At 40.3% G+C, this 22,507-nt stretch overlaps 1 protein-coding gene across 2 annotated transcripts; it reads left to right on the forward strand.

Annotated features, from left to right (window-relative positions):
* Positions 1 to 63: 63 nt before the first annotated feature.
* On the forward strand, positions 64 to 21,348 carry LOC122863390 (cAMP-specific 3',5'-cyclic phosphodiesterase 7B-like). 2 transcript variants are annotated; one of them, XM_044169863.1, is made up of 14 exons: positions 64 to 375; positions 3,638 to 3,698; positions 6,578 to 6,910; positions 11,262 to 11,351; positions 12,590 to 12,753; positions 12,877 to 12,940; positions 13,116 to 13,211; positions 13,464 to 13,564; positions 15,348 to 15,479; positions 15,599 to 15,690; positions 16,073 to 16,217; positions 16,372 to 16,468; positions 17,443 to 17,523; positions 17,639 to 21,348. In XM_044169863.1, exons 1-14 carry the CDS (start codon positions 355 to 357, stop codon positions 17,854 to 17,856), a joined length of 1,695 nt encoding a protein of 564 aa, XP_044025798.1. In that variant the 5' UTR covers positions 64 to 354; the 3' UTR covers positions 17,857 to 21,348. The 2 variants fall into 2 exon arrangements, with proteins under 2 accessions (XP_044025798.1, XP_044025799.1); XM_044169864.1 differs by lacking the exon at positions 6,578 to 6,910.
* The last annotated feature ends 1,159 nt before the right edge of the window (positions 21,349 to 22,507 follow it).

Genomic DNA, 22,507 nt, shown 5'->3' on the forward strand with positions numbered 1-22,507 from the left:
TATCCCCACAAGTCCCGCCCCTGTGCTACAACCAGCCCCTCCCCTCTCCTCTCTCTGCGGCGCAATACCAAGTCATACACACGGCACGCGGACAGGCGCGGCTGGGGGAAACGGCAACTTTACCTTGCTTTTTAAAAACGCCGACACTGTCTTTACAGTGCAAATAATGTCAGACATAACCGTGGGAGGAGAATGAAATAGTTAGTTTTTTTAAACAGGTGTCAGCCAGGGCACAGTCACCTTTCGTCCTGCTGTATGCGGTTCACTCGTGCGCTTCCCGTGACATGAAAACACTCCGCACGCGCCTGCTTCCTGCGCATTCACTTGCTGTCCACGAGCGGCCACGATGGTTAAATGTCCTGTTTAATGGTCGAGGTATGTAGACTTTTACAGCTATACAGGCTGCGTGCCTCCACAAAGACACAGACACAGGCTTATACACAGAGAGTTGTTTTGGAATAGGCCTGGTAAAACCTAACGAAAAACCAGTTACATTCATATAATGTTACTGTAAGGACCTATAAAGTGTCTTTAGTGCTCAAAAGAGACTTTATAATGACCGCATTGAAGTCTACTTTGTGTGTGCCATGGCGTTATTATGATATTCCTATATGAATGTTGTAATATATTGTCATGGGGGCTAAAATGTAACGTTAGTGAATTTATAGTCACCTTGATTTGTTATGGTAGGAATAGTTTTTTTGGTGCAGACTTCTAGCTTCTTCTATAAACCTTAGTGATGGACTACAGTAGGCCTTGTGTTTTAATGCAATGTGTCACGTTAGTGTAGTGACAGCTTTACAGCAGTCAACCTGCAGCCTTGACACTGCAGACCACATGTAGGGGCAGGGTGCAGTGGAGCTATGAAACAGTTATGAATGCTTAATAAGATATCTTCATACACACAATCCATAGCCTACAGGAAGTAAGCCTACAGGTAAAGTGATGCAAGAACTTGATTATGAAAACAAGGGAGTTTATTATTGTTAATATTATTTTACAGTTAAAGTACATGTAGAGTGACTGCTATGTAAAACAAGTTTGAACAATTTATCTCAAGCTCCACTGACTAGCTTTCTAGGTTTCGAGTTTGCTCAGTTGTCATGGAGATGGCTCAGATGGCATAACTTGCATATTGTATACCATATGCAGGGTTTACTTTTGTCTAATATTTTAAATAATCATTTGTTAGGGTACTTGATTGTTGGAGAATCCCCACACACACACACACACACACACTTCCTTTGTGGTTTTGTTCCCTAATTGCTGCTTTGTCCCTTTTTATTAAAATTTTATGTAATTAATGTGTTATTATTTCTTTCCGGAAAATTGAAATTCGAGTTTTATGCAATCTCTCAGCCATATTTGAATCCCCTTATATACATTTCTTGTATTTTTGTGTGCAAATAGATAAATATTTATTGCACAGAGCATCACAGTAACAGTGTGCATCAGCATTGTACACTATATTCCAAATACATTTTTTCGCCAGCTCTGGTGAACATGCAGGAGACAGTGAACAGACCTGGCCAATGTAAAGAGAGAGAGAGACAGAGAGCTGTCTAGTTGAGGTGAATAATGATGTGAGATCATGGAAAAACATTTGACAGAGAGCGGCCTGTAACCATGCAATAACCATGTGGGCTGAATGAGTGAAGCGTCATTGCCTTTAGTTTGTCTCCATCCACCCGTTTCCTGCCCGGCAGTAAACAACTTGTGCTAATTTAGATGCAAATCCTCCCACTCAAGGTACACTTTTATGACTATCTTCCTTCAGAGGGGTAACACTGAACGCTATGTAATAAGAGGTAACAGATGATTTGTTACATATCCATCAGGTCAGCTGGGGTACCTTGTCTCTATCAAATGTGTACATGTCTTTGTCTTTGCCTTCATATTTCTCTGAACCGACACTGCTCAGTGTACTCAGTCAACTTTCACTCTTGTCCACTATGCACACAGATGTTGAGCCATTATAACTATTATAGCCATTACTAGCTGTTATAAATAGATGACCTCAATTGGGAAATGTACTGAGTTGAGTCTGCCTGAACTGCAGCGCAGGACTTTGGTTGCAGTTAGATTTAGGAACTGACCTCAGATCAGGGGCTGATTACCACACTGCCATTGTACTTTATCAATTTTACCTCATCAGAAAGAGATGGGCAAGGTACATGTATTGTTGGTGTTAATCTAATAACAGGGCGGGGCTGTTGATGGAAAATATTTGTCTGTCAACACACATTAGTTTGCAGGGGCTTGGAGTGAGACTACAGAATGCTTGATCAGTCAGGACTCACAAATGGACACTTAATAGGAATCAGAGGTGAAATGATCAGCGGATTAATCAATTTGCCAATTGACAGAAAATTAATCAGTAACAATTTTGATAATCAAGCTGAAATTCCAAACATTTGTCGGTTCCAGCTGCTCAAATGTAAGGATTTGCTGCTGTTCTTTATCATCTGATAGTTAACTGAATATTTTTGGGTTTTTAACACAAAAAAGGCATTTAAGATGCCACCTTGGGCTCTGGGAAACTGTTATGAGCATATTTCACTATTTTCTGAACATTTTAAAGACAAAATGGTAAAGAAAATAAATGTTAGTCGCAGCCCTAATTTTGATTCATGATTATTGTTGTCCTTAACCACTTTTCGGCAACTTTCAGTAATGATGGTGAGCGTTTCACTATCACAACCTTTAAGTAAGATCGGGTTATGATGAAAAAATTATATTGACTTAATGTGGTGTACAATTCTGCGAATTTGATCTATTATAGTATGTCTGTCAGTATTTTCTAAAAAACAAAAACACTTAACTTGAACTTGATACAAACACACCTTTGATAGAAAATTACTTAAAAAAGATGACTTAAGACCCCTGACTATGGGGACAAATCATGTGGAAGCATGTGATTAATGTGCATATCGTTGCCAGTATGCTGCCTGACCCACTTTTTCAGTGTTGTTGGCCAAGACACAGACATGTCGCTACTGGAACGGCAGATGCCACTGTCGCTAAATGCACCTATCCTTTCTTACTCACTAAGATGAAGAATAGTCTTTAAACATATGCCTTTTATCCACTTCCAAAAGCATGATTCAGTTTGTGATTTATAACCAAACAGATGATCCTAACAACGATCCTAACATAAATTGTGAAACATCACCATAGTAACTGTTCAGTGGACACACTTTCAAAGGATATGAAACACTGAATAATATGAATTACACTGACTAGTATGATAAATATGTGTAAGTTAAGGGCTCAAGATTCAGTTATTTTAATTTTATACCCACAATCACTTAACCTGAATTAGTATCTTAGTGGAAAAACTAATTTATATAGGTTTTAATGTTGCTTGCATGCAAAAGAATAGAAAACTAAATATCAAGTTAAACTCTGCAGTAGATTTTGAGAGCTTGTGGGAAGACCTCTTTCAAGAGAGGTCTGTGTGTGTGCGCGCGTGTGTGTGTGTGTGTGAAGCCTTGCAAAGAGGGTCACCGTGACTTTTCGCACAGTTTCTATTTATTAGCGAGGTTCATTGATGCTCTTTGATAGCAGTGTGTATTTTGGGGTGTTGTAATATTAATCTCATCCTCTCCTTCTCTCTCCCTCTTTCTCTCTGCCACAGAGGTGTGGAGCAGTCGCATTGAAAAGGTCGGAGCAGAATGCCATACAAGTTCGCATGCTGGGTAAGGACGCTAACTGACCTGAATACCTCAATGCAAAAGGTTAATATATATAGTCGGCTGCAAATTGATGGTGCAAAATGTGTCCAAATATTTGGCAACAGTGCTTAAGGCTGTCACTAATGTTTGGCTTAGTATAATCTTAAAACACCCAGGCATATTTCTGCTATCTCTGTATATGCTCTACAATGTCCAGTTGAATGGCCTTTGTTGAATAACAGTGGTGCTCAATACAGTAAGTTTAATAACTCTGAAAAGGTCATGAACCTGCCTTGTTGAGAAGCCTGTATGCGTGTGTTTTACTCAGTCATGTGTGAAGAATTGTCTGGACTGGATAAGAAATGTAGCTGTTTATCATAACTACAGTCTCAGACCTTGAAGATTCAGACCTTGAAGATTCAGACCTTGAAATGTAGCTAAAGTTATTTTTTCCATATTAATGTCAAAGTTGTTTAAAAGTTCCCTGAAAAAGTGCTTAGTCGCATGCAAGTTTGAAGCAGCCTTAGACATATGATAAAAAATGTCATTCACTGGCTGACCCACTGCCACCACCTGCCAGAAAACGTGACCAGTGGCATCATTAAAGAGAATCAAAAATAAGAGTTTGTCACTCACACACACAATACAGAATACTGAGTGGAATCTCAGTCGTACTGTATATACTGTGCATCTTGTGTGTGTGTGTGTGTGTGTGTGTGTGTGTGTGTGTGTGTGTGTGTGTGTGTGTGTGTGTGTGTCTGAGAGAGGGAAGGAGGGATCGTTCGGAGCCAGCAGTCCACTGGCTGACTCCCAAGTTTACTCATCATGACTCCCACTGACCTTGTCGACTCTCTGATATCTTTCTCGCTCTCATTCTGTGCTATTATCACTGTTTTTTCTCACTTTCTGTCACATGCCTTCTTTTCACACATTCACACAGTCACAAATCTTAGCTATGTTTGTTTACTGCTACTGTTCTCTTGCAGCTTTAAAGTATGAGTTTGTCGTGGCAAGACGTGATCTCTCTCTTTTACGATGGGAAGAGGCACAGCTGATGTGACGTAGCAGAAGAGAAAAAGATGGAAACAAACAGAGAGCTGTATTTCTCATTATATCACTACACCTAACAAGAAAATACAATATTTTACACTATAATATGAACTGCTGATCACAGCTACAACAAAACAACTTTACATTGAGTTCATAACCATGGTGCATTTCCACTGAATCACCTGGCGGGGCATTATGTCTCACTGCCTGCTTCTCACAGCCTGTATCTGTTAATCTTAACGCTCTTTGTCTTATGATTCCTTGCAATCGGCTTCTTGCGTCTAATATGTCACATTCAAGGCTGTGTGTCTGTCTGTGCCTGTGTGTGTGTCTCAGTACTTTCGTCTGCATGTGACTGTTTCTCAAAGGGAACCTTTCCCTGGAAAAATGTAATGGTTAGCACTGCGTCCTTCATTATGACATGTACCGCTAGATGCCACTAAATTCTACACGGTGGTCCTTTAATTGTATTCATTATTGTAATTAATATCTGGTTTTCAGTGACATCTAAGGACAACAGGAAGAGTGTGGTTTCAGTCCCAACCAAATATTCAGTTCATCTGAGTTAAAATCGATTCACTTAAGGCCATTAAATCATTTCATTTTATGAGACTCAGCTGAGCACAAATAGTGTTAGATTAGATTAGTTCTGGGTACAGTTAGTGTTCATACAGTGGTCATTATGAATTTAACCATTTTTCTGTATTGACATTTCTTTGAACATCTTCCAAGAATTTAACGTTTCAGTCAAATCTTGTCCTTCTGCTTCTATCAGAAATCCTAGTTGTGTTTAAGCCCAAGGCTGGTTAGTCACCTGGACAGGAGAATTCAGAACAAATAAATCCAAACAAACTCGCTGTGTGTCTATGCCAGTGAAGCCTTAATGATGGCTGACTCACAGCATGTTTCTTGTTTTACCTTCAAGCAGAATAAGTTTATTATTCTGTTCTGTTGGAGGCTCCTCCTGTGACACTGTTATTTATTCAGTGTGCCTGGAAAAAGGTTAAATAAACTATTAGTATTTACTATTAGCGCAATTAGCACTAAAACAATTAGACACTTAATAGATTAATTGATCGATTAAACATTTATGTAATTAATAAAACATGGCAAATAGTTTCAGCCTCTCAAATGTGAGGATAATAGTCGAATAATTGAAATTTTTGCAGACTTAATGTTAGATCGTAATTTTTATATTAAATTTTTTAGAAGTTCATGTGGGGAAGGTGTGACTCGGTGTGTATGTGTTGTGTTCCCACTGACCTGACCATAAGACAGAGGCTGTGTCCGTGAACTGAAAGCCCCACAGGTGTTTGCACAAATCCTATTGGTCTGCCATCGGTGTAGCAGCATATAGTCAGAGAGTGAGAGAGTGTGTAAGCGAGCTCCGAGTGGGGAGGGGAGGGGCTTTTAGACTCCACAACATCACTGACGCGAGTGAGACTGTAGAGGGGAGAGAGAATGCGGCAGAAGGAGGCAGCAGACCATCCGTGACCGACTCTGGGAGAGAGGGATAGAGACGGATTCTCACTTCTGTCTTCTGGCTTTTCCCTGCTTCCTTTCCCTGCGTCTTTTTTATCACTCTGCCACCCATTTGCTTTCAATCTCTCTGTCCTTCCTGCTACTGATTCTGTCTCTCCCTATTGTCTTTATCCCTCTGTCCTACATCCCGACTTGCTACTATCTCTGTCTGTCCTCCTCACCTATGGCTACCTGACAGTGAGCTTCTCCGTCCGCTGACGCTCTTCCTCTCCCACTCTCTTTTTCTCCCCTTCCTCAGTTTCAACCCCCTTCTTTATTTGGATCTTTTCTTTCTTTGCACCTGTCCGTCATCCATCTGTTTTGTTTTGGAGTGAGGATGCCAGTGCTGGATGGGCTTTGGGGCCCAGAACTCAGCATGCGGGACTCTGGTCTTGGTGTTGGGGTCGAAGTCGGGGTCTGTCAAGATGAGGCTCCCCGCTCGCCAGTCTGGGGGCCTCTCAGGATGCCTCCGGTTACCTGCGGTGGACTGTTGCTGGCCCTGGAGCTTCCAGCTCTCATACGGCAGCTCAGGGCGGCCTGGAGGGCTCGCAGGGGAGGCACCCTGGGGCCTGAGAGAAGTCAGGCGAGCACTTGGGTGCAAGCAGAGAAGGAAGAGGTAGAAGAGGTGAAGAATGGCATAGAGGATAGGAGCGCTCATCTGGAAGGTAACTTGCACATAATACGTGTTACAAGTACAGTAAAGCTTTGGGAGTTAGATTTCTGATAAATGTTTAACGTCTAATATATGTTTTCCTTTTTCGTTTGACCCGGCAACTGTGTATGCTACGTGAAAACACATTCATTATAGAAAGCAGACCAACATTACTTTACGATGTGTAATCATTTGTGTATAATTTATTGTTCATATATCTCCTTCTTTAAAATAATCTTCATGTTTTTTGGCAGGTCACAGATCATGAATAAGGGTTTCTGGCCTTGTTTTTGTGCATCAATTTTTGCATTTGAATGTTTGACCATGCCTGGGTAACATGTGTAGGTGCGTGTTTGTGTGTGTGCGTGTGTGTGCGTGATGGATTGTCTTTGACAAGCACGCCTCTGGCCGTATCTTGATGTGTGTATGTTCGTAACTGATGTGGGTTGAGACGAGGTTCAGAGCGGTTCAGACACCCAGGCAGAGTAGACAGTGAAATGAGGGATTTGGCCTGTAAAGCCCAAGAGTGTCCATTAAATAAAGCTGTGTTACCATCTGCTGAGCTGCAGCTGTACTGATGACACTGACATGAAAATTGAGCCTCTGTCCATCTGTCTTCAGTGTAACGCTGGTGACACAAAGTAACATTGTTAACATTTTGATGTGAATTAATTACTTCAATAGATAAGGGATGATTTGACATTAAAATGATGATCAGGCTTTCTGCCTTATACACTGATATCATTGTGTCGGTAATGTCAGATTGACACAAGGACTGAAGCTCTCAAATGTTTTGTGATAATGGTAATCTCGTCACCATTTAGTGAAATAAGTGGAAGACCTGAATTTGATATTAGCACATAAAAAAGAGTAATGAATACTAAGTTTGACAATAATTGTCTTTACAGAGTAATACTTTAATCAGTGATCAGCTGATAACAAAAATTTAACGTTGTACATATACATCTTAAATGTGCTTTTGAAGAGTTATGACGAGGTGATGATTCACACTGTGGGGATTTACCTGTGCGCAAGCACTCACTCATAAGGTGGAAAATGGGAAAATGTACGCTGTTGCACACTGCCTGTGACTTTCCCTTTGCATCCTGATGACCATATTCATCTGATGACTCCTTACAGAGGTTGAAAGGCTATCCGGCAATATTTGATTTCACCACATACAACATGTGTCGAGACACTGTGAGATAACTTGTCAGCGGTGATAGTGAGTCATTCTGACATTTACCATAGCAAGGACTGAAAAGGGCTGAAAAAGACCAGCATTTATAGGTGAATTTAGGTAGAAAAAGTACAACTCAAAAACTGTTCATCTTCAAAACATTTATTAAAATGTATTAAAAATTCTTATTTTCAGACATTAAGACATTTGTAATAGCAAAACATTGACGTAGAGGAGCTTTCTGTAGAAATACGTAAAATTTTTGCAATGCTGCAGATAAAGACAGTTCACCCAAAATATATCCTTTCAGGTTCTTTCTTTTGTATTTAGATAGTTGGGATAATGAAAAATAAACCATTAGAATATAAACAGAGTTGAAATGATTAGTCAATTAATCGATTAGTCTATCAGCAGAAGATTAATTGCCAACTATTTTGATAATCTATTAATCGTCCTTTAATTTTTCTAAGCAAAAATGCCAAAAATTCACTTCTCATGTAATGTATATAAAAGAAGATATGAAACCACATTTCCTTTAAGTTCTGGAGTTCTTTAAAATCTTTCTGCCTGTTTGCGTTTAGATAGAAAGGTGGTGTAAGCAAAAATAAATCAGTAAAACATATCTTTGGAGTGTACCCTCACACATGTAAAACATGGATTTTCAGATGGTTTGTGAACAAAGCATCACAATGTTCTGATGTCACATATCTTTTTTTCGCAGCTGGCTGCTGTCACTGTCAAATCACACAGAAAAAGAAAAGTGTTAGCACTGCCAGTGAGTTAACTGTATCTGGAGATTCCAGCCAGCTGTGTGGATGCACTGTATGTATCTATGTATCCAGATAATGAAGCAGCAGCTGCAAGCATCAGGAAACATCTTCTGCCTCTGTGTGTTTTAAAGTGTTTGTATTCGCGCCTTGGCGCTGCCTTGTCTTTCTTTTTGAGAAGGAAAACAACCCCAAAGCACAATTTGTGCCGTAAACACCCACAGATTCAAGTGAACCCAAGTGAACATATTCGTATCAGTACCTCGTGTGTGTGGGTAATGTGTGTCAAGTGTGTGATCTTGTTTTCACATTTGAAATCAGGGACCTCATGCGCAAGTGTGTGCATATGTGCAATGAGTGTTCTTGCACGGGTGCTTGACAAGGTGCATGTGCGTTGCCGTGTCTTTAAACAACTGATTCATGTTTTCATCCTAAATGACCCAGTTCTCTCCGTGGAGAGACAATGACCTATTTACCACAGAGAGCGTTAAAGGAAGAGAAAGGGAAAGAGGAGGGGGGTGGGGGGCGAGACGAAATGATGGATCAAGACGGGGAGAGGGGGTGTTGAACAGGAAGGAATGAAGGATGATGGGATGGTTGAGGGGGTAGTAAGGGAGAGAGAGAAGGATGTGGAGAGACAGGAGCCAGAAGTAAGGGAGGAATGAAGGATGGAGTGACACATAAAATGGAAGTATAGAGAGATAGCTCAAGTGAAGAAAGAGAGCCAGAGGCTGGTGTGTGTGTGTGTCTGTGTTGGAGGGGGGGTGATCTGAGTGTTGCTGTGGTGCTTTTTTCAGATGATGTATTTCCTCCTCTCCTCGCCCACCAGCACGCAGGATGATAAAAATGCAAAGAGGCTTCCCCCCCTTTTTCTCCTTGTCTTGCTCAAATTAGGCCAGCAGGACTCTTCTGCCTCACAGGCTGAGTCACTTCCTCCAAGCGGTTTATATTTGTTTGTTGGATTATAAGTTATATGCTATAGTTATAGCATAAATAGGGAATGATGCCACTTTTCCACCATATGTTTTATGTATAGCTGCCTAGCCTACGCAGCACACACACACATTTACCAAAACCACAATACCTGCCTGCAAACTCGGCCTGCCTCTTTGGCAACCCGCACTCCCAAGGCAAGATCTGGCAACCCCAGGGAGTTACCACAGTGACTCCAACCCCATTAACAGGTAGTTTAGCTGCTTTCGTAAGCAGGAGTCACAGAGGTGATGTGAATTGGCAACCTCGGGGACATAATACGCTCCAGTTCCTCACATCGGATCTGTAAATTATTCAGTATTCCCATTTAGTTTATTCAAGTGTAAATTGCATGTGTGTGCATGTGCGCTGTGACTTAGGATCTAGTTCTGTTGTGTCTTGTTGTCACTGGCCTCAGGGTGTGTGAATTGCGCATTTTAAACAGAGATAGTATTCAGGGATCCATAGTGCTGTTGTGTTCCCTCTCTGTCTGTCTCTGTCTGATAGGTGCTCACACAGCAAGGATTAAAAACCCAAAAGGTTACTTCTGGGACTCTGCAGACATTTCCTGTGGAAAGAATTCATACAGTAGGCAAAAACGCTTGATATCCGTTTAGGAGAAAATGTGCTGTCAGCATACATGGGCACTTCAAACATATGAGTAATACACATTTTCTTTTCTTTGCGAGAAAACATTGAAGTTGTTTAAATGGTGGATATCATGTTTTAGAAGCAAACTCTTCAAACTGAACACCTTTGTGTTGTATCAAAAAAGTAACTCCTTCTGGTTGGTCCTTGGTTGACACAGGTTATGAACTATGAGCCCTCATACCTGTGCTTCAAAATGAACCACTTCAACCTGATCAGCATCAATGTGAAACTACAGTAAAAACTAGAATAATTATTGTATGAGCAGAATGTATGCAGTCAATGCAGCACCAATCTGATAAATAAAAAATGTTCAGACATGTACTATAACAGCTGCACCGTGGCATGAAACCCATTCTCCTTGGGCAAACTCAGACCAGATGCATGATGTCCTGGTGATTCAGCGATGTCAAAGATCCTCTTGTTCCATAGAGGCTGATTTAAGAACGACTCTAAATCTGCTTTTATGAGGCTGATTATGTTGAACATCTATATACAGCACTGGGGAACACTTTGCTCTGTTGTTCATCACCCTGCTGGCTGCTCGACTTATCGTCCAGCCATCAACCTTTTGCTTGCCTTCTTCTTCTATTTCCTCTGCTCTAGTCTAAACACTCACCTCCTCTCTCTCCTTCCTCCTGGAAAACTTGATTCATGGATCTTGGGGCATGTCTGCCAAAAATGGCCACAACAGAACATCAGTAATAACACCAAATATTTATATTTGTTCATCCATCTTCCTCTTTTTTTCCATCCTCTCCTTTTCCTCCCCTCTTTCTTTCTCTGTTCGTATGCAGCTGATGGCAGACTGAACACTGGTCATGCTGGTGTGTTGCTGGTTGAGAGACGAGGCTCCTACCCGCTGATTGACCTGCGAATCCTCAAAAGTAAGTCTCCTGACACATTTAAATACAAAACAATATACATTAATTGGCAATTAATGTGAGCAATTGTCAGACCATTAACACAACTCTCATCTATTTGTTTTTCTAGAAAGTAACTATTTAGTCAACAAAAACAGGAATTCCATTCAGACTCTCCAACACTATGAACACTAATGATTACAACAAATGTATTAAATCCACCTGAGTGTTCTGTGCATTCAGTTTATCTTGTTTTTTGCATTATACAAGTAAATGCATGTGTTAAACCAAGTGTCAAAATGGAAGTAAAAATAAAGTCTAAATACATTTAATTTAATTATTACATTTATTTAAATTTTAATGGTTTTACAGTAACACACCCTGCCTAATAATTAAAAAAAAAATGCTGAATACCCATACTGCAATAATAAATGTTGATATAAATGTGACACCTGCATAATAGTACTTCAGTCTTATGAAGAAGTAAATGTAAATGAAGCTCATGCACATTTCTTGGTTTTCTTTCCATTCTTAAAAATGAGACCGCGTTATACAGAGAGGTGTTCCTGTTTTAGCTAGGTTTACCTAATAAACTGGCAACTGAGTGTACATAGATAAAGGGAAACTGCAAGGAATAAAGTCGTTATATTGAGTAGTTCTGTAAATAAATTAAGAGACATAACCTGATAAAAATATAAGAAGAAAGCTCATATGATAATGTTTATATATTTTCCAAATTTACCCACATGTATAATATTTATTGCACATTGTCTACTTGCCTGATGGAGGATGAACTTGCACTTAATTGCTCAAGACCAAAAATCCTAGTCCTGGGACAGAGCCACATACAATTCGGGAAATCTTAAAACTGTTTTTAAGATGCTTATCTGTGACTGCTACACTGCTTTGTCACATGTAGATAACATTTGTCAGGTACTCTGCATGGTCTGGTAAAGTAAATTTGGGTGACTGTGGCTTATGGTAGAGCGGGTCGTCCACCAAGGTCGGCGGTTTGATCCCAGCTTCCCCCATCCCTCAAGTCGAAGTGTCCTTGGGCAAGACACTGAACCCAATTGCAAATTGTGAGTGTGTGTGAATGATTAGTATCCAACTGATGAGCAGTTGCCATCAGTGTATGAATGTGTATGAATGGGGTGAATGTGATATGTAGTTGAAGCGCTTTGAGTAGTCAGAAAGACTAGAAAGGCGCTACATAAGTACAGTCCATTTACCATTTAAATCATTTGACTTTGTAATTTCAGCCAGTGCCCAGGAGGGGGAGGTAGAGTCTGGCACCAGGAGAAAGGTGAAGCGTCTGCTGAGCTTTCAGAGATACTGCCACACCTCCAGGCTGTTCAGGGGGTTGGTGCCCCACACCCCCGGGTCACTACACCTGCTGGACGATGACTACCTGGGACAAGCTGCGGTAAGAAAACTCCCAACAAATGTGCAGAGGTACAGGTGCCCTGTGTCTCCAGCTCTCTGTCTTGTGTATGTATCAGATGTGAATCACAAATCAGTTCTGAAAGCATTCTGTTTTTCGTTACAGCACATGCTATCAAAAGTAGGCACATGGAACTTTGACATTTTCCTCTTTGATCGTCTTACAAATGGTAAGATGGCTTTTTGTATTACTTAGAGATTTTTTTTCTCTGCGTCATAAGTAAAGTTACTACAATATAATATTAAATATAGTTATTACATACATTGTGTACTGTAAAATGTAATTCTGATAATTGACTTACTGCACTAAAAATGTTTTTTCATGAATTCATTTGTGTGCTGTAGGTAACAGCCTGGTGACTCTGATGTGCCATCTCTTCAATGTCTACGGTCTCATTCACCACTTCCAGCTGGACATGGTTAAACTGCACAGGTTTCTTGGTAAGTTGCAAGGAAGTGTCAGTGATTATACCCATCCACCCTCTGCCCCGCTTTGTTCTCCAGCAAAAAGAGATGTAAAAGTGCATCCTAGTATTTTAGGCTCTTGATTTTAGGGATTTGCTGGACTCTTCAACAACTTCATACATTTTTAGACAAGCTCTGTTATTGGCAGAATTTCTAACTTGAATCTAGTAATTGATCAAAAAAATGTGAACGTTTAATGGTGTTTAACCTTGTGTCCTGTCTTGCCAGGCATGGTTCAAGAGGACTACCACTCCCAGAATCCCTATCACAATGCTGTTCACGCTGCCGATGTCACTCAAGCCATGTACTGCTACCTGAAGGAGCCCAAGGTAATGAATAATGCTGTATTCACACACACACCCTCTCTGTCTTTCTCTCACACTCTCACACACACACAAACACTATAAGGCTTCACTAGACCTCAACTACTCAAGGACGTAGAATTGGGTACCAATATCCAGCAACCACTGAAATGTCCCTAGCAGTAATTTCGATTAAAAAATGTATATATAAGAAAAAATAACCACTGTTGTCCGTCAGTGTCTAGTCAATGTATGTGGTACACAAACGGTTAACAGATCCTGCTACGAGTCCAATGCATTTTTAAGTTTTGAAAGATTACATCCTCCCCCCCTCATATCCCTCGCAGTGGTTTGGTCCACTAACTGCCTATAGCCACGGGTCTTTTTCCTTTAACTACAGGGCTTTACTGCCAAAATATTTAATATATGAATTATGAGCTCATACAACCACTGAATCTTTTGTGGCAAAGATAGCTATCCATGCCCCCTCACACACACGTGGGTACCAGAGACACACACACACACACACACACACAGTTTACATTGCAGTCTCTGTGACTTTCTCGCTAGACTTAGTGACTTTTCAGACCCTCTTAGCAACTTTATATCTAAAAAGCGACTAGCGACAAATCTAGAGAGTTATTCAGACCATCAGGGGTAAAGTGAGAAATATACACAAATCTATTATATTGTAAATTATTCACCTGCATGCTGCTGCAGTGGCTCTTCTTGCAGCAGCTGTTTATTGTCCCCACCAACAGTGAGATGAAATATCCACCCTTGGAGCTTCTCTTTGACATATTCTATTAGCTTCTCTTCCTAAGGGGTAATTCCTGCTCACTTAGACTCGACAACACATCCATCCACAGCCTAGAGAAATCCCTGAAGCCCTCCAGACCAGACCAGATTAACTATCTCTGCATCTTTCCCTTCATAAAGTAATTGCTTTTGTGTCATTTATTGCTCTGTAAAGCACTAAAGCACTTTGGGATGCACCTATTTTGTTCAAAGCACTCACAAATAAATTGAATTCAACACAGCACACATGCCGATGTGTTCAAGATAAGAAGTACACACTCACAATATTCTCCGATCAGTATGCCATTTTAACTGTTCAATTGTTTCACTGTTTGAGGTTAAATTATTACATTTCAGAAGTTAATGAAATTATTTTATCTATTTATTTTGTATTTGGTATTTATAAAATCATCCACTATACTGTACTTAAATTACAAAAGAAACTTGTTTCGGCTCCCATACGGAAGTCATTCTCAATTGTGAAAATGGTCTGAGGACTCAGAAATTTAAGCTACTCTGTGTTGCTTAAGCCCTGCCCTCAGGAAGGAGTCTTTCTGAGTGCTGTTTACCCTGCCTAGTTTCACCTGAAACTGACCTAGGTCACAATTGAGAATGACTTCCAGATGGGAGCCGAAACGTCTTGATTCTGAAAACAGTGTCCAGATGACTACGACTGAAACCTTTTCTACGATGGACCACTCCTGGACGAATGAGGGACTACACGATCTAACAATCATTGTTACATTCTAAATTTAATGTGTTGGAGAAGAGTCACAACAATAAAAATATTCACTGTCTTAATGTATCAATCATCATCGAGAAACTGACAAGGTGACAATATTGAGGAAACCGGATACTAGTCAGGATAAACACTGTAAATTCAGCTCTTCATGGCGTCTTTCTTAAATCTTTGAAGGACAGCTTAGCAAACAAAGTTTCATTTGAAATGAGTGCAAGTGTCCCTCCTATGTAAGGGATAACCATTTCTCTGTGGACCATTCGTGTGTTGTAGCTGGCAGAGCAGTTCAGTCCTCTGGACGTGTTCCTTGGTCTGATGGCAGCAGCCGCCCATGACGTGGACCATCCTGGGGTCAACCAGCCCTTCCTCATCAAGACCAGACACCACCTGGCATCCCTCTACCAGGTACACGAGGGTGTGCTGACATGTGTCGGTGTGTGGGTAAACATGTGCGGCAGGTTTAGTGTCCAGCCTCTAACTGAGTCTGTTTCTAACACATTTTTGATGTTACCCGTCCTGTACAGAACACGTCTGTGCTGGAGAGTCACCACTGGAGATCCACTGTGGGCATGCTGCGAGAGTCAGGACTACTGTCCCACCTGCCTGCTGACGTGTCGTAAGTACACACACACATACACACACACCAGAGCCTGAAAGACACTGCATTTTCAAGGCTGATATCAATAATTTAGATTTTTTACAGACACACTTAATATAAACAAATATTTTATATTAAGTGTTCCTTACTCCTTTGGTCATTAAAGAATTTCAATTAAGATATGTATGGAGTGAGACATTCATCTACCAGCCTCCACAGGAGGGCCGGAGGTCAGGGTCAGCTCTCCATTTAGCACATAGCTGTAAATAGGAGTAGAAAGTGTACAGTGGACAGAGTACAGCCTATGATAACTTACTTATAAATATACAGTATATTCCTAAACATGTAGCTGTTGCTGTTTTGTTGTTTTGGCTCAGTGGTGCCCCCCTCTACTCTGCAGGCAGGACATGGAACAGCAGTTGGGCTCTCTCATCCTGGCTACAGACATCAGCAGGCAGAATGAGTTCCTGTTGACCTTCAGAGAACATCTGGACAACCAGGACCTGGACCTTCAACTTGCTTCACACAGGCACTTTGTACTGCAGGTATACTGCGCACCCACCTGACAATACAGTATATCCATGCATTTTTCATTAAAATTATAATTATAATGGATACTTCATCAAATAACTTGCATTTAAACAGTTAAGCTAGCATAACTACACAGAACAGTATGTGTGAATCTCTCTTTGCCTTCAGATTGCTCTGAAGTGTGCAGATGTCTGTAATCCATGTCGAGTTTGGGAGCTGAGCAGACAGTGGAGTGAGAGGGTGTGTGAGGAATTCTACAGGCAGGGTGAGTAAAGTGTCCTCCATCCATCCATCCATCCATTTTCTACCGCTTGGTCCCCGTTAGGGGGTCGCGGGTGACTGGAGCCTATCCCAGTGACTTCGGGCCTTAGGCAGGGCACACCCTGGACAGTGGCCAACTCGTCGCAGGGCGAACACAGACACAGACAAGGACAGACAACCATTCACTCACACATTCAGTAAAGTGTCCTCTCAATTCAAATCAAGATAAACAATACAAAGAGAAGAAGTACTTTCTGTGTTATGAATGAATGCCCTTTTAAGCTAAATACCATTAACATGCTCTATGTTACATAGCGAAATGATTCATAGTCTCCGCGTCACGTAGGAATTATTTTTAGATGACTGAAGGAAACTTTAAATGCTTATGCTGCATTCATATCTGGATGGTTAGAGATGTGGAAGATTCCCACGTAAACGTCATCGGACAACTCAAGATGGTTGTATGATTGCAGAGTTGGCTGTGTGAGCGTTAGAAATACTGGTAATCGACAACATAGCACTATATCTATTACATTTGGAGGTAATTTCCTGGAAAAACAGATGTTGATGATCCATGTTTCTTTAGTTTTTCGTATTATCAAGCACCAAGTCGGAAAAATGTAAGTTTTCTAGTCGTAATTAAGACTTAATTAAAGCTATTTACAGGTTGGAGACTGCTAATTACGATGACTCCGATATTACATGAATACGGCACTTGTTCTGTAATAACAGTGCACCCTCTTTCTGTTGTAGCCACAGGCTGCCAATCTTCTCAGAGATGGTCTTTGTTTGCAATAATTATATTGATACCTTGAAAATGATTATGGCTATTATTGATGTTTTTTGATTTTTGGCTTTCATCAAAGTGTTAAGATATTACCCTAAAGATTTTATGATGGTCTGCATCAGCATCATATTTTGTTATTGCTTCTCTTTTATTCATGTGGATACTGTTTTGTGAATTTTGGCTTTTGACAGGTGACATGGAGAGAAAGTTTGACTTGGAGATTAGTCCTCTGTGTAACCAGCAGGCTGACTCTGTCCCAGCCATTCAGATTGGTGAGTACCAGAGCACACATGCATTCACTAAGAACTGTACACAGTGTCATCATGTATCCCTAACCAAAGATATTCCTCAACTGACTAGGCGATGACTTTGTTGTGTTTTTCTCAGGGTTCATCTCCTACATTGTGGAGCCTCTATTTGAGGAGTGGCACCACTTCACCGAGCCCAGCCCGCTCAGCCAGACCATGATGGGTCACCTGCACAAGAACAAGGCCCGCTGGAGCCGCCTACGATACGCACACACACCTTCAGACACAACAACACACCCCTACGCTAAGGACCCCGAGCCTGAAGAAGGAGGAGGAGAGGGGGAAGACATGCCTTAATCTCCCTCTTGTTTCTTAAGGCGTTACATCTCCCTTTGTGAACGGAGGAGAGGAGTGTTTATCCACCTCCCTGTTGGTCCTCCAGCATATTTTCTCCCACTGTTGGTTGTTCACAGGCTCTGAAAAGTGGGAGCACTGGATGGGAGTCTGGCTTGGATTTATGAGAAATGGGTCCCTCTGCTGGAGCGGAGGACTGTAGCCCTGCAGGGGGGAAAAAAAGAGGGAGAGAGATTCATAGTTGGGCAGATGGATGGATAATCTTAGTAAATATATGCCAATTTGATAAAGTTATGCCTTTCTCTTTAACCCTGTGGTATCTGCTTCGAAGTATCTGAGAATAGCAGGAATAGAATTAAAAGGTTGTGGCTGATGGCAGAGGAGGGATCAATGACGACAAATATTGTTTGCACAATGCTGCTTGAACAAAAAAGAAATGAAAAAGCCAAAATTATATACAAGTCAGCTGGACTGTTCTGGAAAATATGATAAAATATATGAAAGAAAAAGAGGAATATATCCACTATATTAAGCTTTTTACACTTTTAGACAAGACATACTGAATTAAGCTCTTTTAAATTTTTCTCTTTTTGTACAGCTTGCACTTCTATGGGATGCTCTTTCAAACAAGTGTCTCACTTGTCTACTTTTCACTAACGTGCGTTTTTAACTCAAGCACTAAGTTGGTATGTCAAGGTACTGTAAACTACAATTTGTTCTTTTTTAATTGTGTAACCTGTAAGACTGACTGAACTGACCGATACAATTAATGACTGACACAAAGTCAGTTGGATGTTTTTGGACTCGAGCTGACTCACCGATGTGGAGAGCACAAACGAGAGCCAAGTATTTGTGTTCATGTAATGTTATAAACAGTATAATCTGTACATACTGCGATGTACGACCTCAGCACTTCACATGCCAAAATCTCAATGTATTAACCTTTTTACTGGGCATGGATATTGGGAAATATAACTCTTACACTGGTATTACCTTTGTAACAACTTAATGGGTGCATTTATTTATTTGATAATCTTACTTTACAAGCTCATATACAACAAAGCCTTAACAGCAACTTGGTTTGTTTTGTAATGGTGTTTTACCATTTTCTGCTTTCTTACACTTACAGTTTCTGCCTGTTTTTCTTCAGCCATACCAGCATACTGAAACACTTACACATTCAGTACTGTAGCAGCTTGTTTCCTGTTTGAGCTTTCACCCAGTTTCAGGGTCAGAGTGGGTCTTACACCCATTCAGCATTGCCAAGGTGCCATTGCACTATGCTGACACATCGACTCGCTGCTCTGTTAACTCTCTATGGCGTTTTTACACTTGCTGCAGGTGCTGTGTGCAGTGTATCTTATGTCATAACAGACTTGGGCCAGTTAGTAATTGCAAGTACCTCTAATTCTAATATCTAATTCATTATATCCTGCAGTGAGTATCAAAATATTTAAATGTCAGAAAAGTATACTGTATACCATTATTCATTATTAAAAATATATACAATTCATCTAAAATGGTACTTTTATATCTATAAACTCAATGGTGAAACTGATATAAACGGTATATAAAGTATTTGTAAATACTAGTTGGTCCAAGTATAAGATGTACTGTTATAAAGCTTTTTTTATTTTTATTTTTTACCACTCTGCTAATTATATGCATAGTTAAGGTTGTCACATTTAAGATTCACATCTGACACGGCCGAGGCTGTGCACATGGTGCTAACAGAGGCCCAGGCCCTCGCGTCTTCCCTGAGCTATAGAGGAGTAACCTGAGTATGATGATTCTAACAACCCAGCCAACACACAGTATGTTCTGCATACAATGTATTCTATGAGGCTATCACAGCTCAAATATTGACAAGTTATGTTCATTAAATCATTAAATCTGTAAAAAAAAATATATATATAATGAATTTCTTTGGTGTTTAAAAAAAGTATCTATGACATAAGTATTTTCTATGAGGTGCAGTGCAATAAAGTTAAGTCACTGGCCAAGAAATATTCACATCAGTCTATAGCTCTGGTAATTAATAAGAAAATTAGTCATATGTCTAGCACTCCATTAGCTTTGCTCAAACTCCCACTATATGTAAGCCACACTATTAAGTGCATGCCGTTTATTCTGTGTAAGTCACACATTACTGCCTGTAGTGTAGACCCAAGCGAGACAGGGCCTCAGGCTGCCTTCTTTTTCAGTACCTCTCTGAATCAGCACTGATACAGGGGTCACTGAGCCATACTGGTTTCACTAACAAGTACAAATATGTACTTTATGTGTTTATTAAACGTTTTAATGCCAGAGTGATTATTATACCAACCAGACTCAATGTAATTATCATCTGATTAAAAAGAAGTTAATCTCATCCAATCAGTAAATTTACTGTGATGGTCAAAAGAGATTTCTTTAAGGCCCAACTGGTATTATATATAGAGTACAGTAGTTTCCATCATAAGATCGGACACACCGAATGGAAATTTTTTAACAGAAATACCGTGTCTGTAAACTGAAAGTTTTTTCATAGTAGTGGTAGTGGCACGTTTTCCCTTTTTTACCCCTTAAAGGGTCGTCCATGTTCAAAAGTAACCACTGTGTTCAATTAACTAATCCTGTGGTGCAATTCCACCCCATATTTAACGGTGTTGTCCAATAGTATAATTTCCACCTTCACATATAGTTTAGTCAGTCACCTGATGGTTTGAAATACTGTCATCCCAGTGCCCAGTACTCAGCAGTAAGTAGAATGTATCCTTTTCTTATTTGACCTGAAAAATTGAAGCAAGTCACACTTAGACTGATGCACTGTGTGAAAAACTGAACATGCCACTGTGGAGAAAACAAATCTCACTTCAAGAACCGATCATATCACGTGATATGCATGATCCCAGTTGTCATGGAGATGTACATGTTCAAATTTCCATTTTCTCTGAATACTAAAAGAACTTCTTGTCCTTGTTGTCTGAGAAGCTGAAGTTCAAAGTTCATTCTTGACCAGCAGTTGAGAAATACATGTCACCATAAGGTCCATTAAGTAGCTGGCAGGAGCTTTCAATCATATCACATACTTCATCAGCAGATGGAGTTTGCCCAGATTCCTGTTCTTTTTGAGTATAGATAGCTATTGATAGCAGTGGATAGCTACAGTACATGCTAGCTACCTTAAGGACTAATATCTCTGGAGAAAAAGTGATTTTCTGCTTAGTAATTATATACATTTTGGATGAGACCCTTCAAATGAAGTCTATGACATCCAAAATTAATACTTGTACTGATATTAGTAACCCTAACTAACAGTGCACATGAGTTGATAGAGATGTTTGCACTATGGTCTGTCAAATGATCCAAAAGAGACTTACACTTTTGTCTGTATCTCTGTATTTTGGTGTTTGGATGAGCCATCTGACTTCTTGACTGTAAATTTCTGTTCTGACAACCAACCGCTGAGCACTGTGAACAATAAAATAAATGTTTTTCAATTAACATCCAATACATTAGGTATTCCATGTGTATTTGTGTGTGTTCAAAATTAACTGACTTTAGATAGATGCAGGGGACCAACAGTGTTTGACCACTAGAGGGCAATAAAATCATTTTGAGAAGAGAAGAGACAAGAGAAACGCTATCACTCCTTATGGGAGGGTGCACATTATGGGTGCCTCTCCCTGCTGCTTTGTTTACAGTATAAACACAATAGTCAGCCTGTGAGTCAACATGATAAATTCTGTAATGTAAGCATAGCTGGGGGCTACGAGCTCATATATAAATAACAAACTTAAAGAAAGAAGAAAGACAGGCTGAAATCAAATAGCGTAAAGTTGCGCTCAGTTGTAGTTTGCAGAACAAACAACGGAGAACATGAAGCTGAATGAGTCACACTGTTGAATCATGAAACTGTTGAATCATAAACTACTTAGTTATTGCAGGGAGGTTGTGAGCATTTTCTCACCTGTTTAAAAGCAAACTTTTACAGAACACAGAGGACGCATAAAGATAGATAAAGATTACGACCAAAAGGGGGGGGGAATGTAAACTCAAAAATCAGACAAAGGAAAATCAATGATAAGAGGATTAATGGGGATTTAGTATTCAAATGAAATGTGAAACTAGTGTAAATACAGGGTTGAAAAAGAGGGAAAGCACATAGGACCAATAGTGTAGTGAACAGAGAAGTGATCCAGACAGCCTGTGTTTCCCTCATTTGCATATCTCTGATTTGCAATGCAAAAGAGGCTTGTAGATTGTGGCAGACGCAGAGTCCACTTGTGATTGGTCACCTATAAAATCACATTACATGGTACTGGGTAACTAAACTTTATCTTGTGGAGAGTTAGAAACAGGAGAGGCAGAGGCCTGTTTCCATTGCAACAACTCAACTTTTTCCAGTGTTCTGGACTTTTTGGGGGTACTGCTTTGGGTATACACACTCCAAAAGAGATAGAAGTTGTGTTTTTGAAGACCCAAATCTATTCATCAGAGCATGACATCTGACATCCATTCATGCTGATAATTCTGTCTTACTGCCTTTATGTCTCTCACTCAAACACACACACACACACACATACACACACACAATTTACCTCAGTCAGTCAGCATGTGTCACTGTAAATATTGACACTGCAAACAGAGCCCCCTCTTTTGCCCCTTGAAT

This window comes from Siniperca chuatsi, linkage group LG16, assembly GCF_020085105.1.
Source record: "Siniperca chuatsi isolate FFG_IHB_CAS linkage group LG16, ASM2008510v1, whole genome shotgun sequence".
Classification (NCBI taxonomy): domain Eukaryota; kingdom Metazoa; phylum Chordata; class Actinopteri; order Centrarchiformes; family Sinipercidae; genus Siniperca; species Siniperca chuatsi.

Coding starts and splice junctions, on each gene's coding strand:
- LOC122863390 (XM_044169863.1), top strand. CDS start 355: ATGTCCTGTTTAATGGTCGAG. Junction 13,212..13,463: donor TAAACTGCACAGGTTTCTTG/GTAAGTTGCAAG, acceptor CTGTCTTGCCAG/GCATGGTTCAAGAGGACTAC. Junction 16,469..17,442: donor TGAGGAATTCTACAGGCAGG/GTGAGTAAAGTG, acceptor GGCTTTTGACAG/GTGACATGGAGAGAAAGTTT.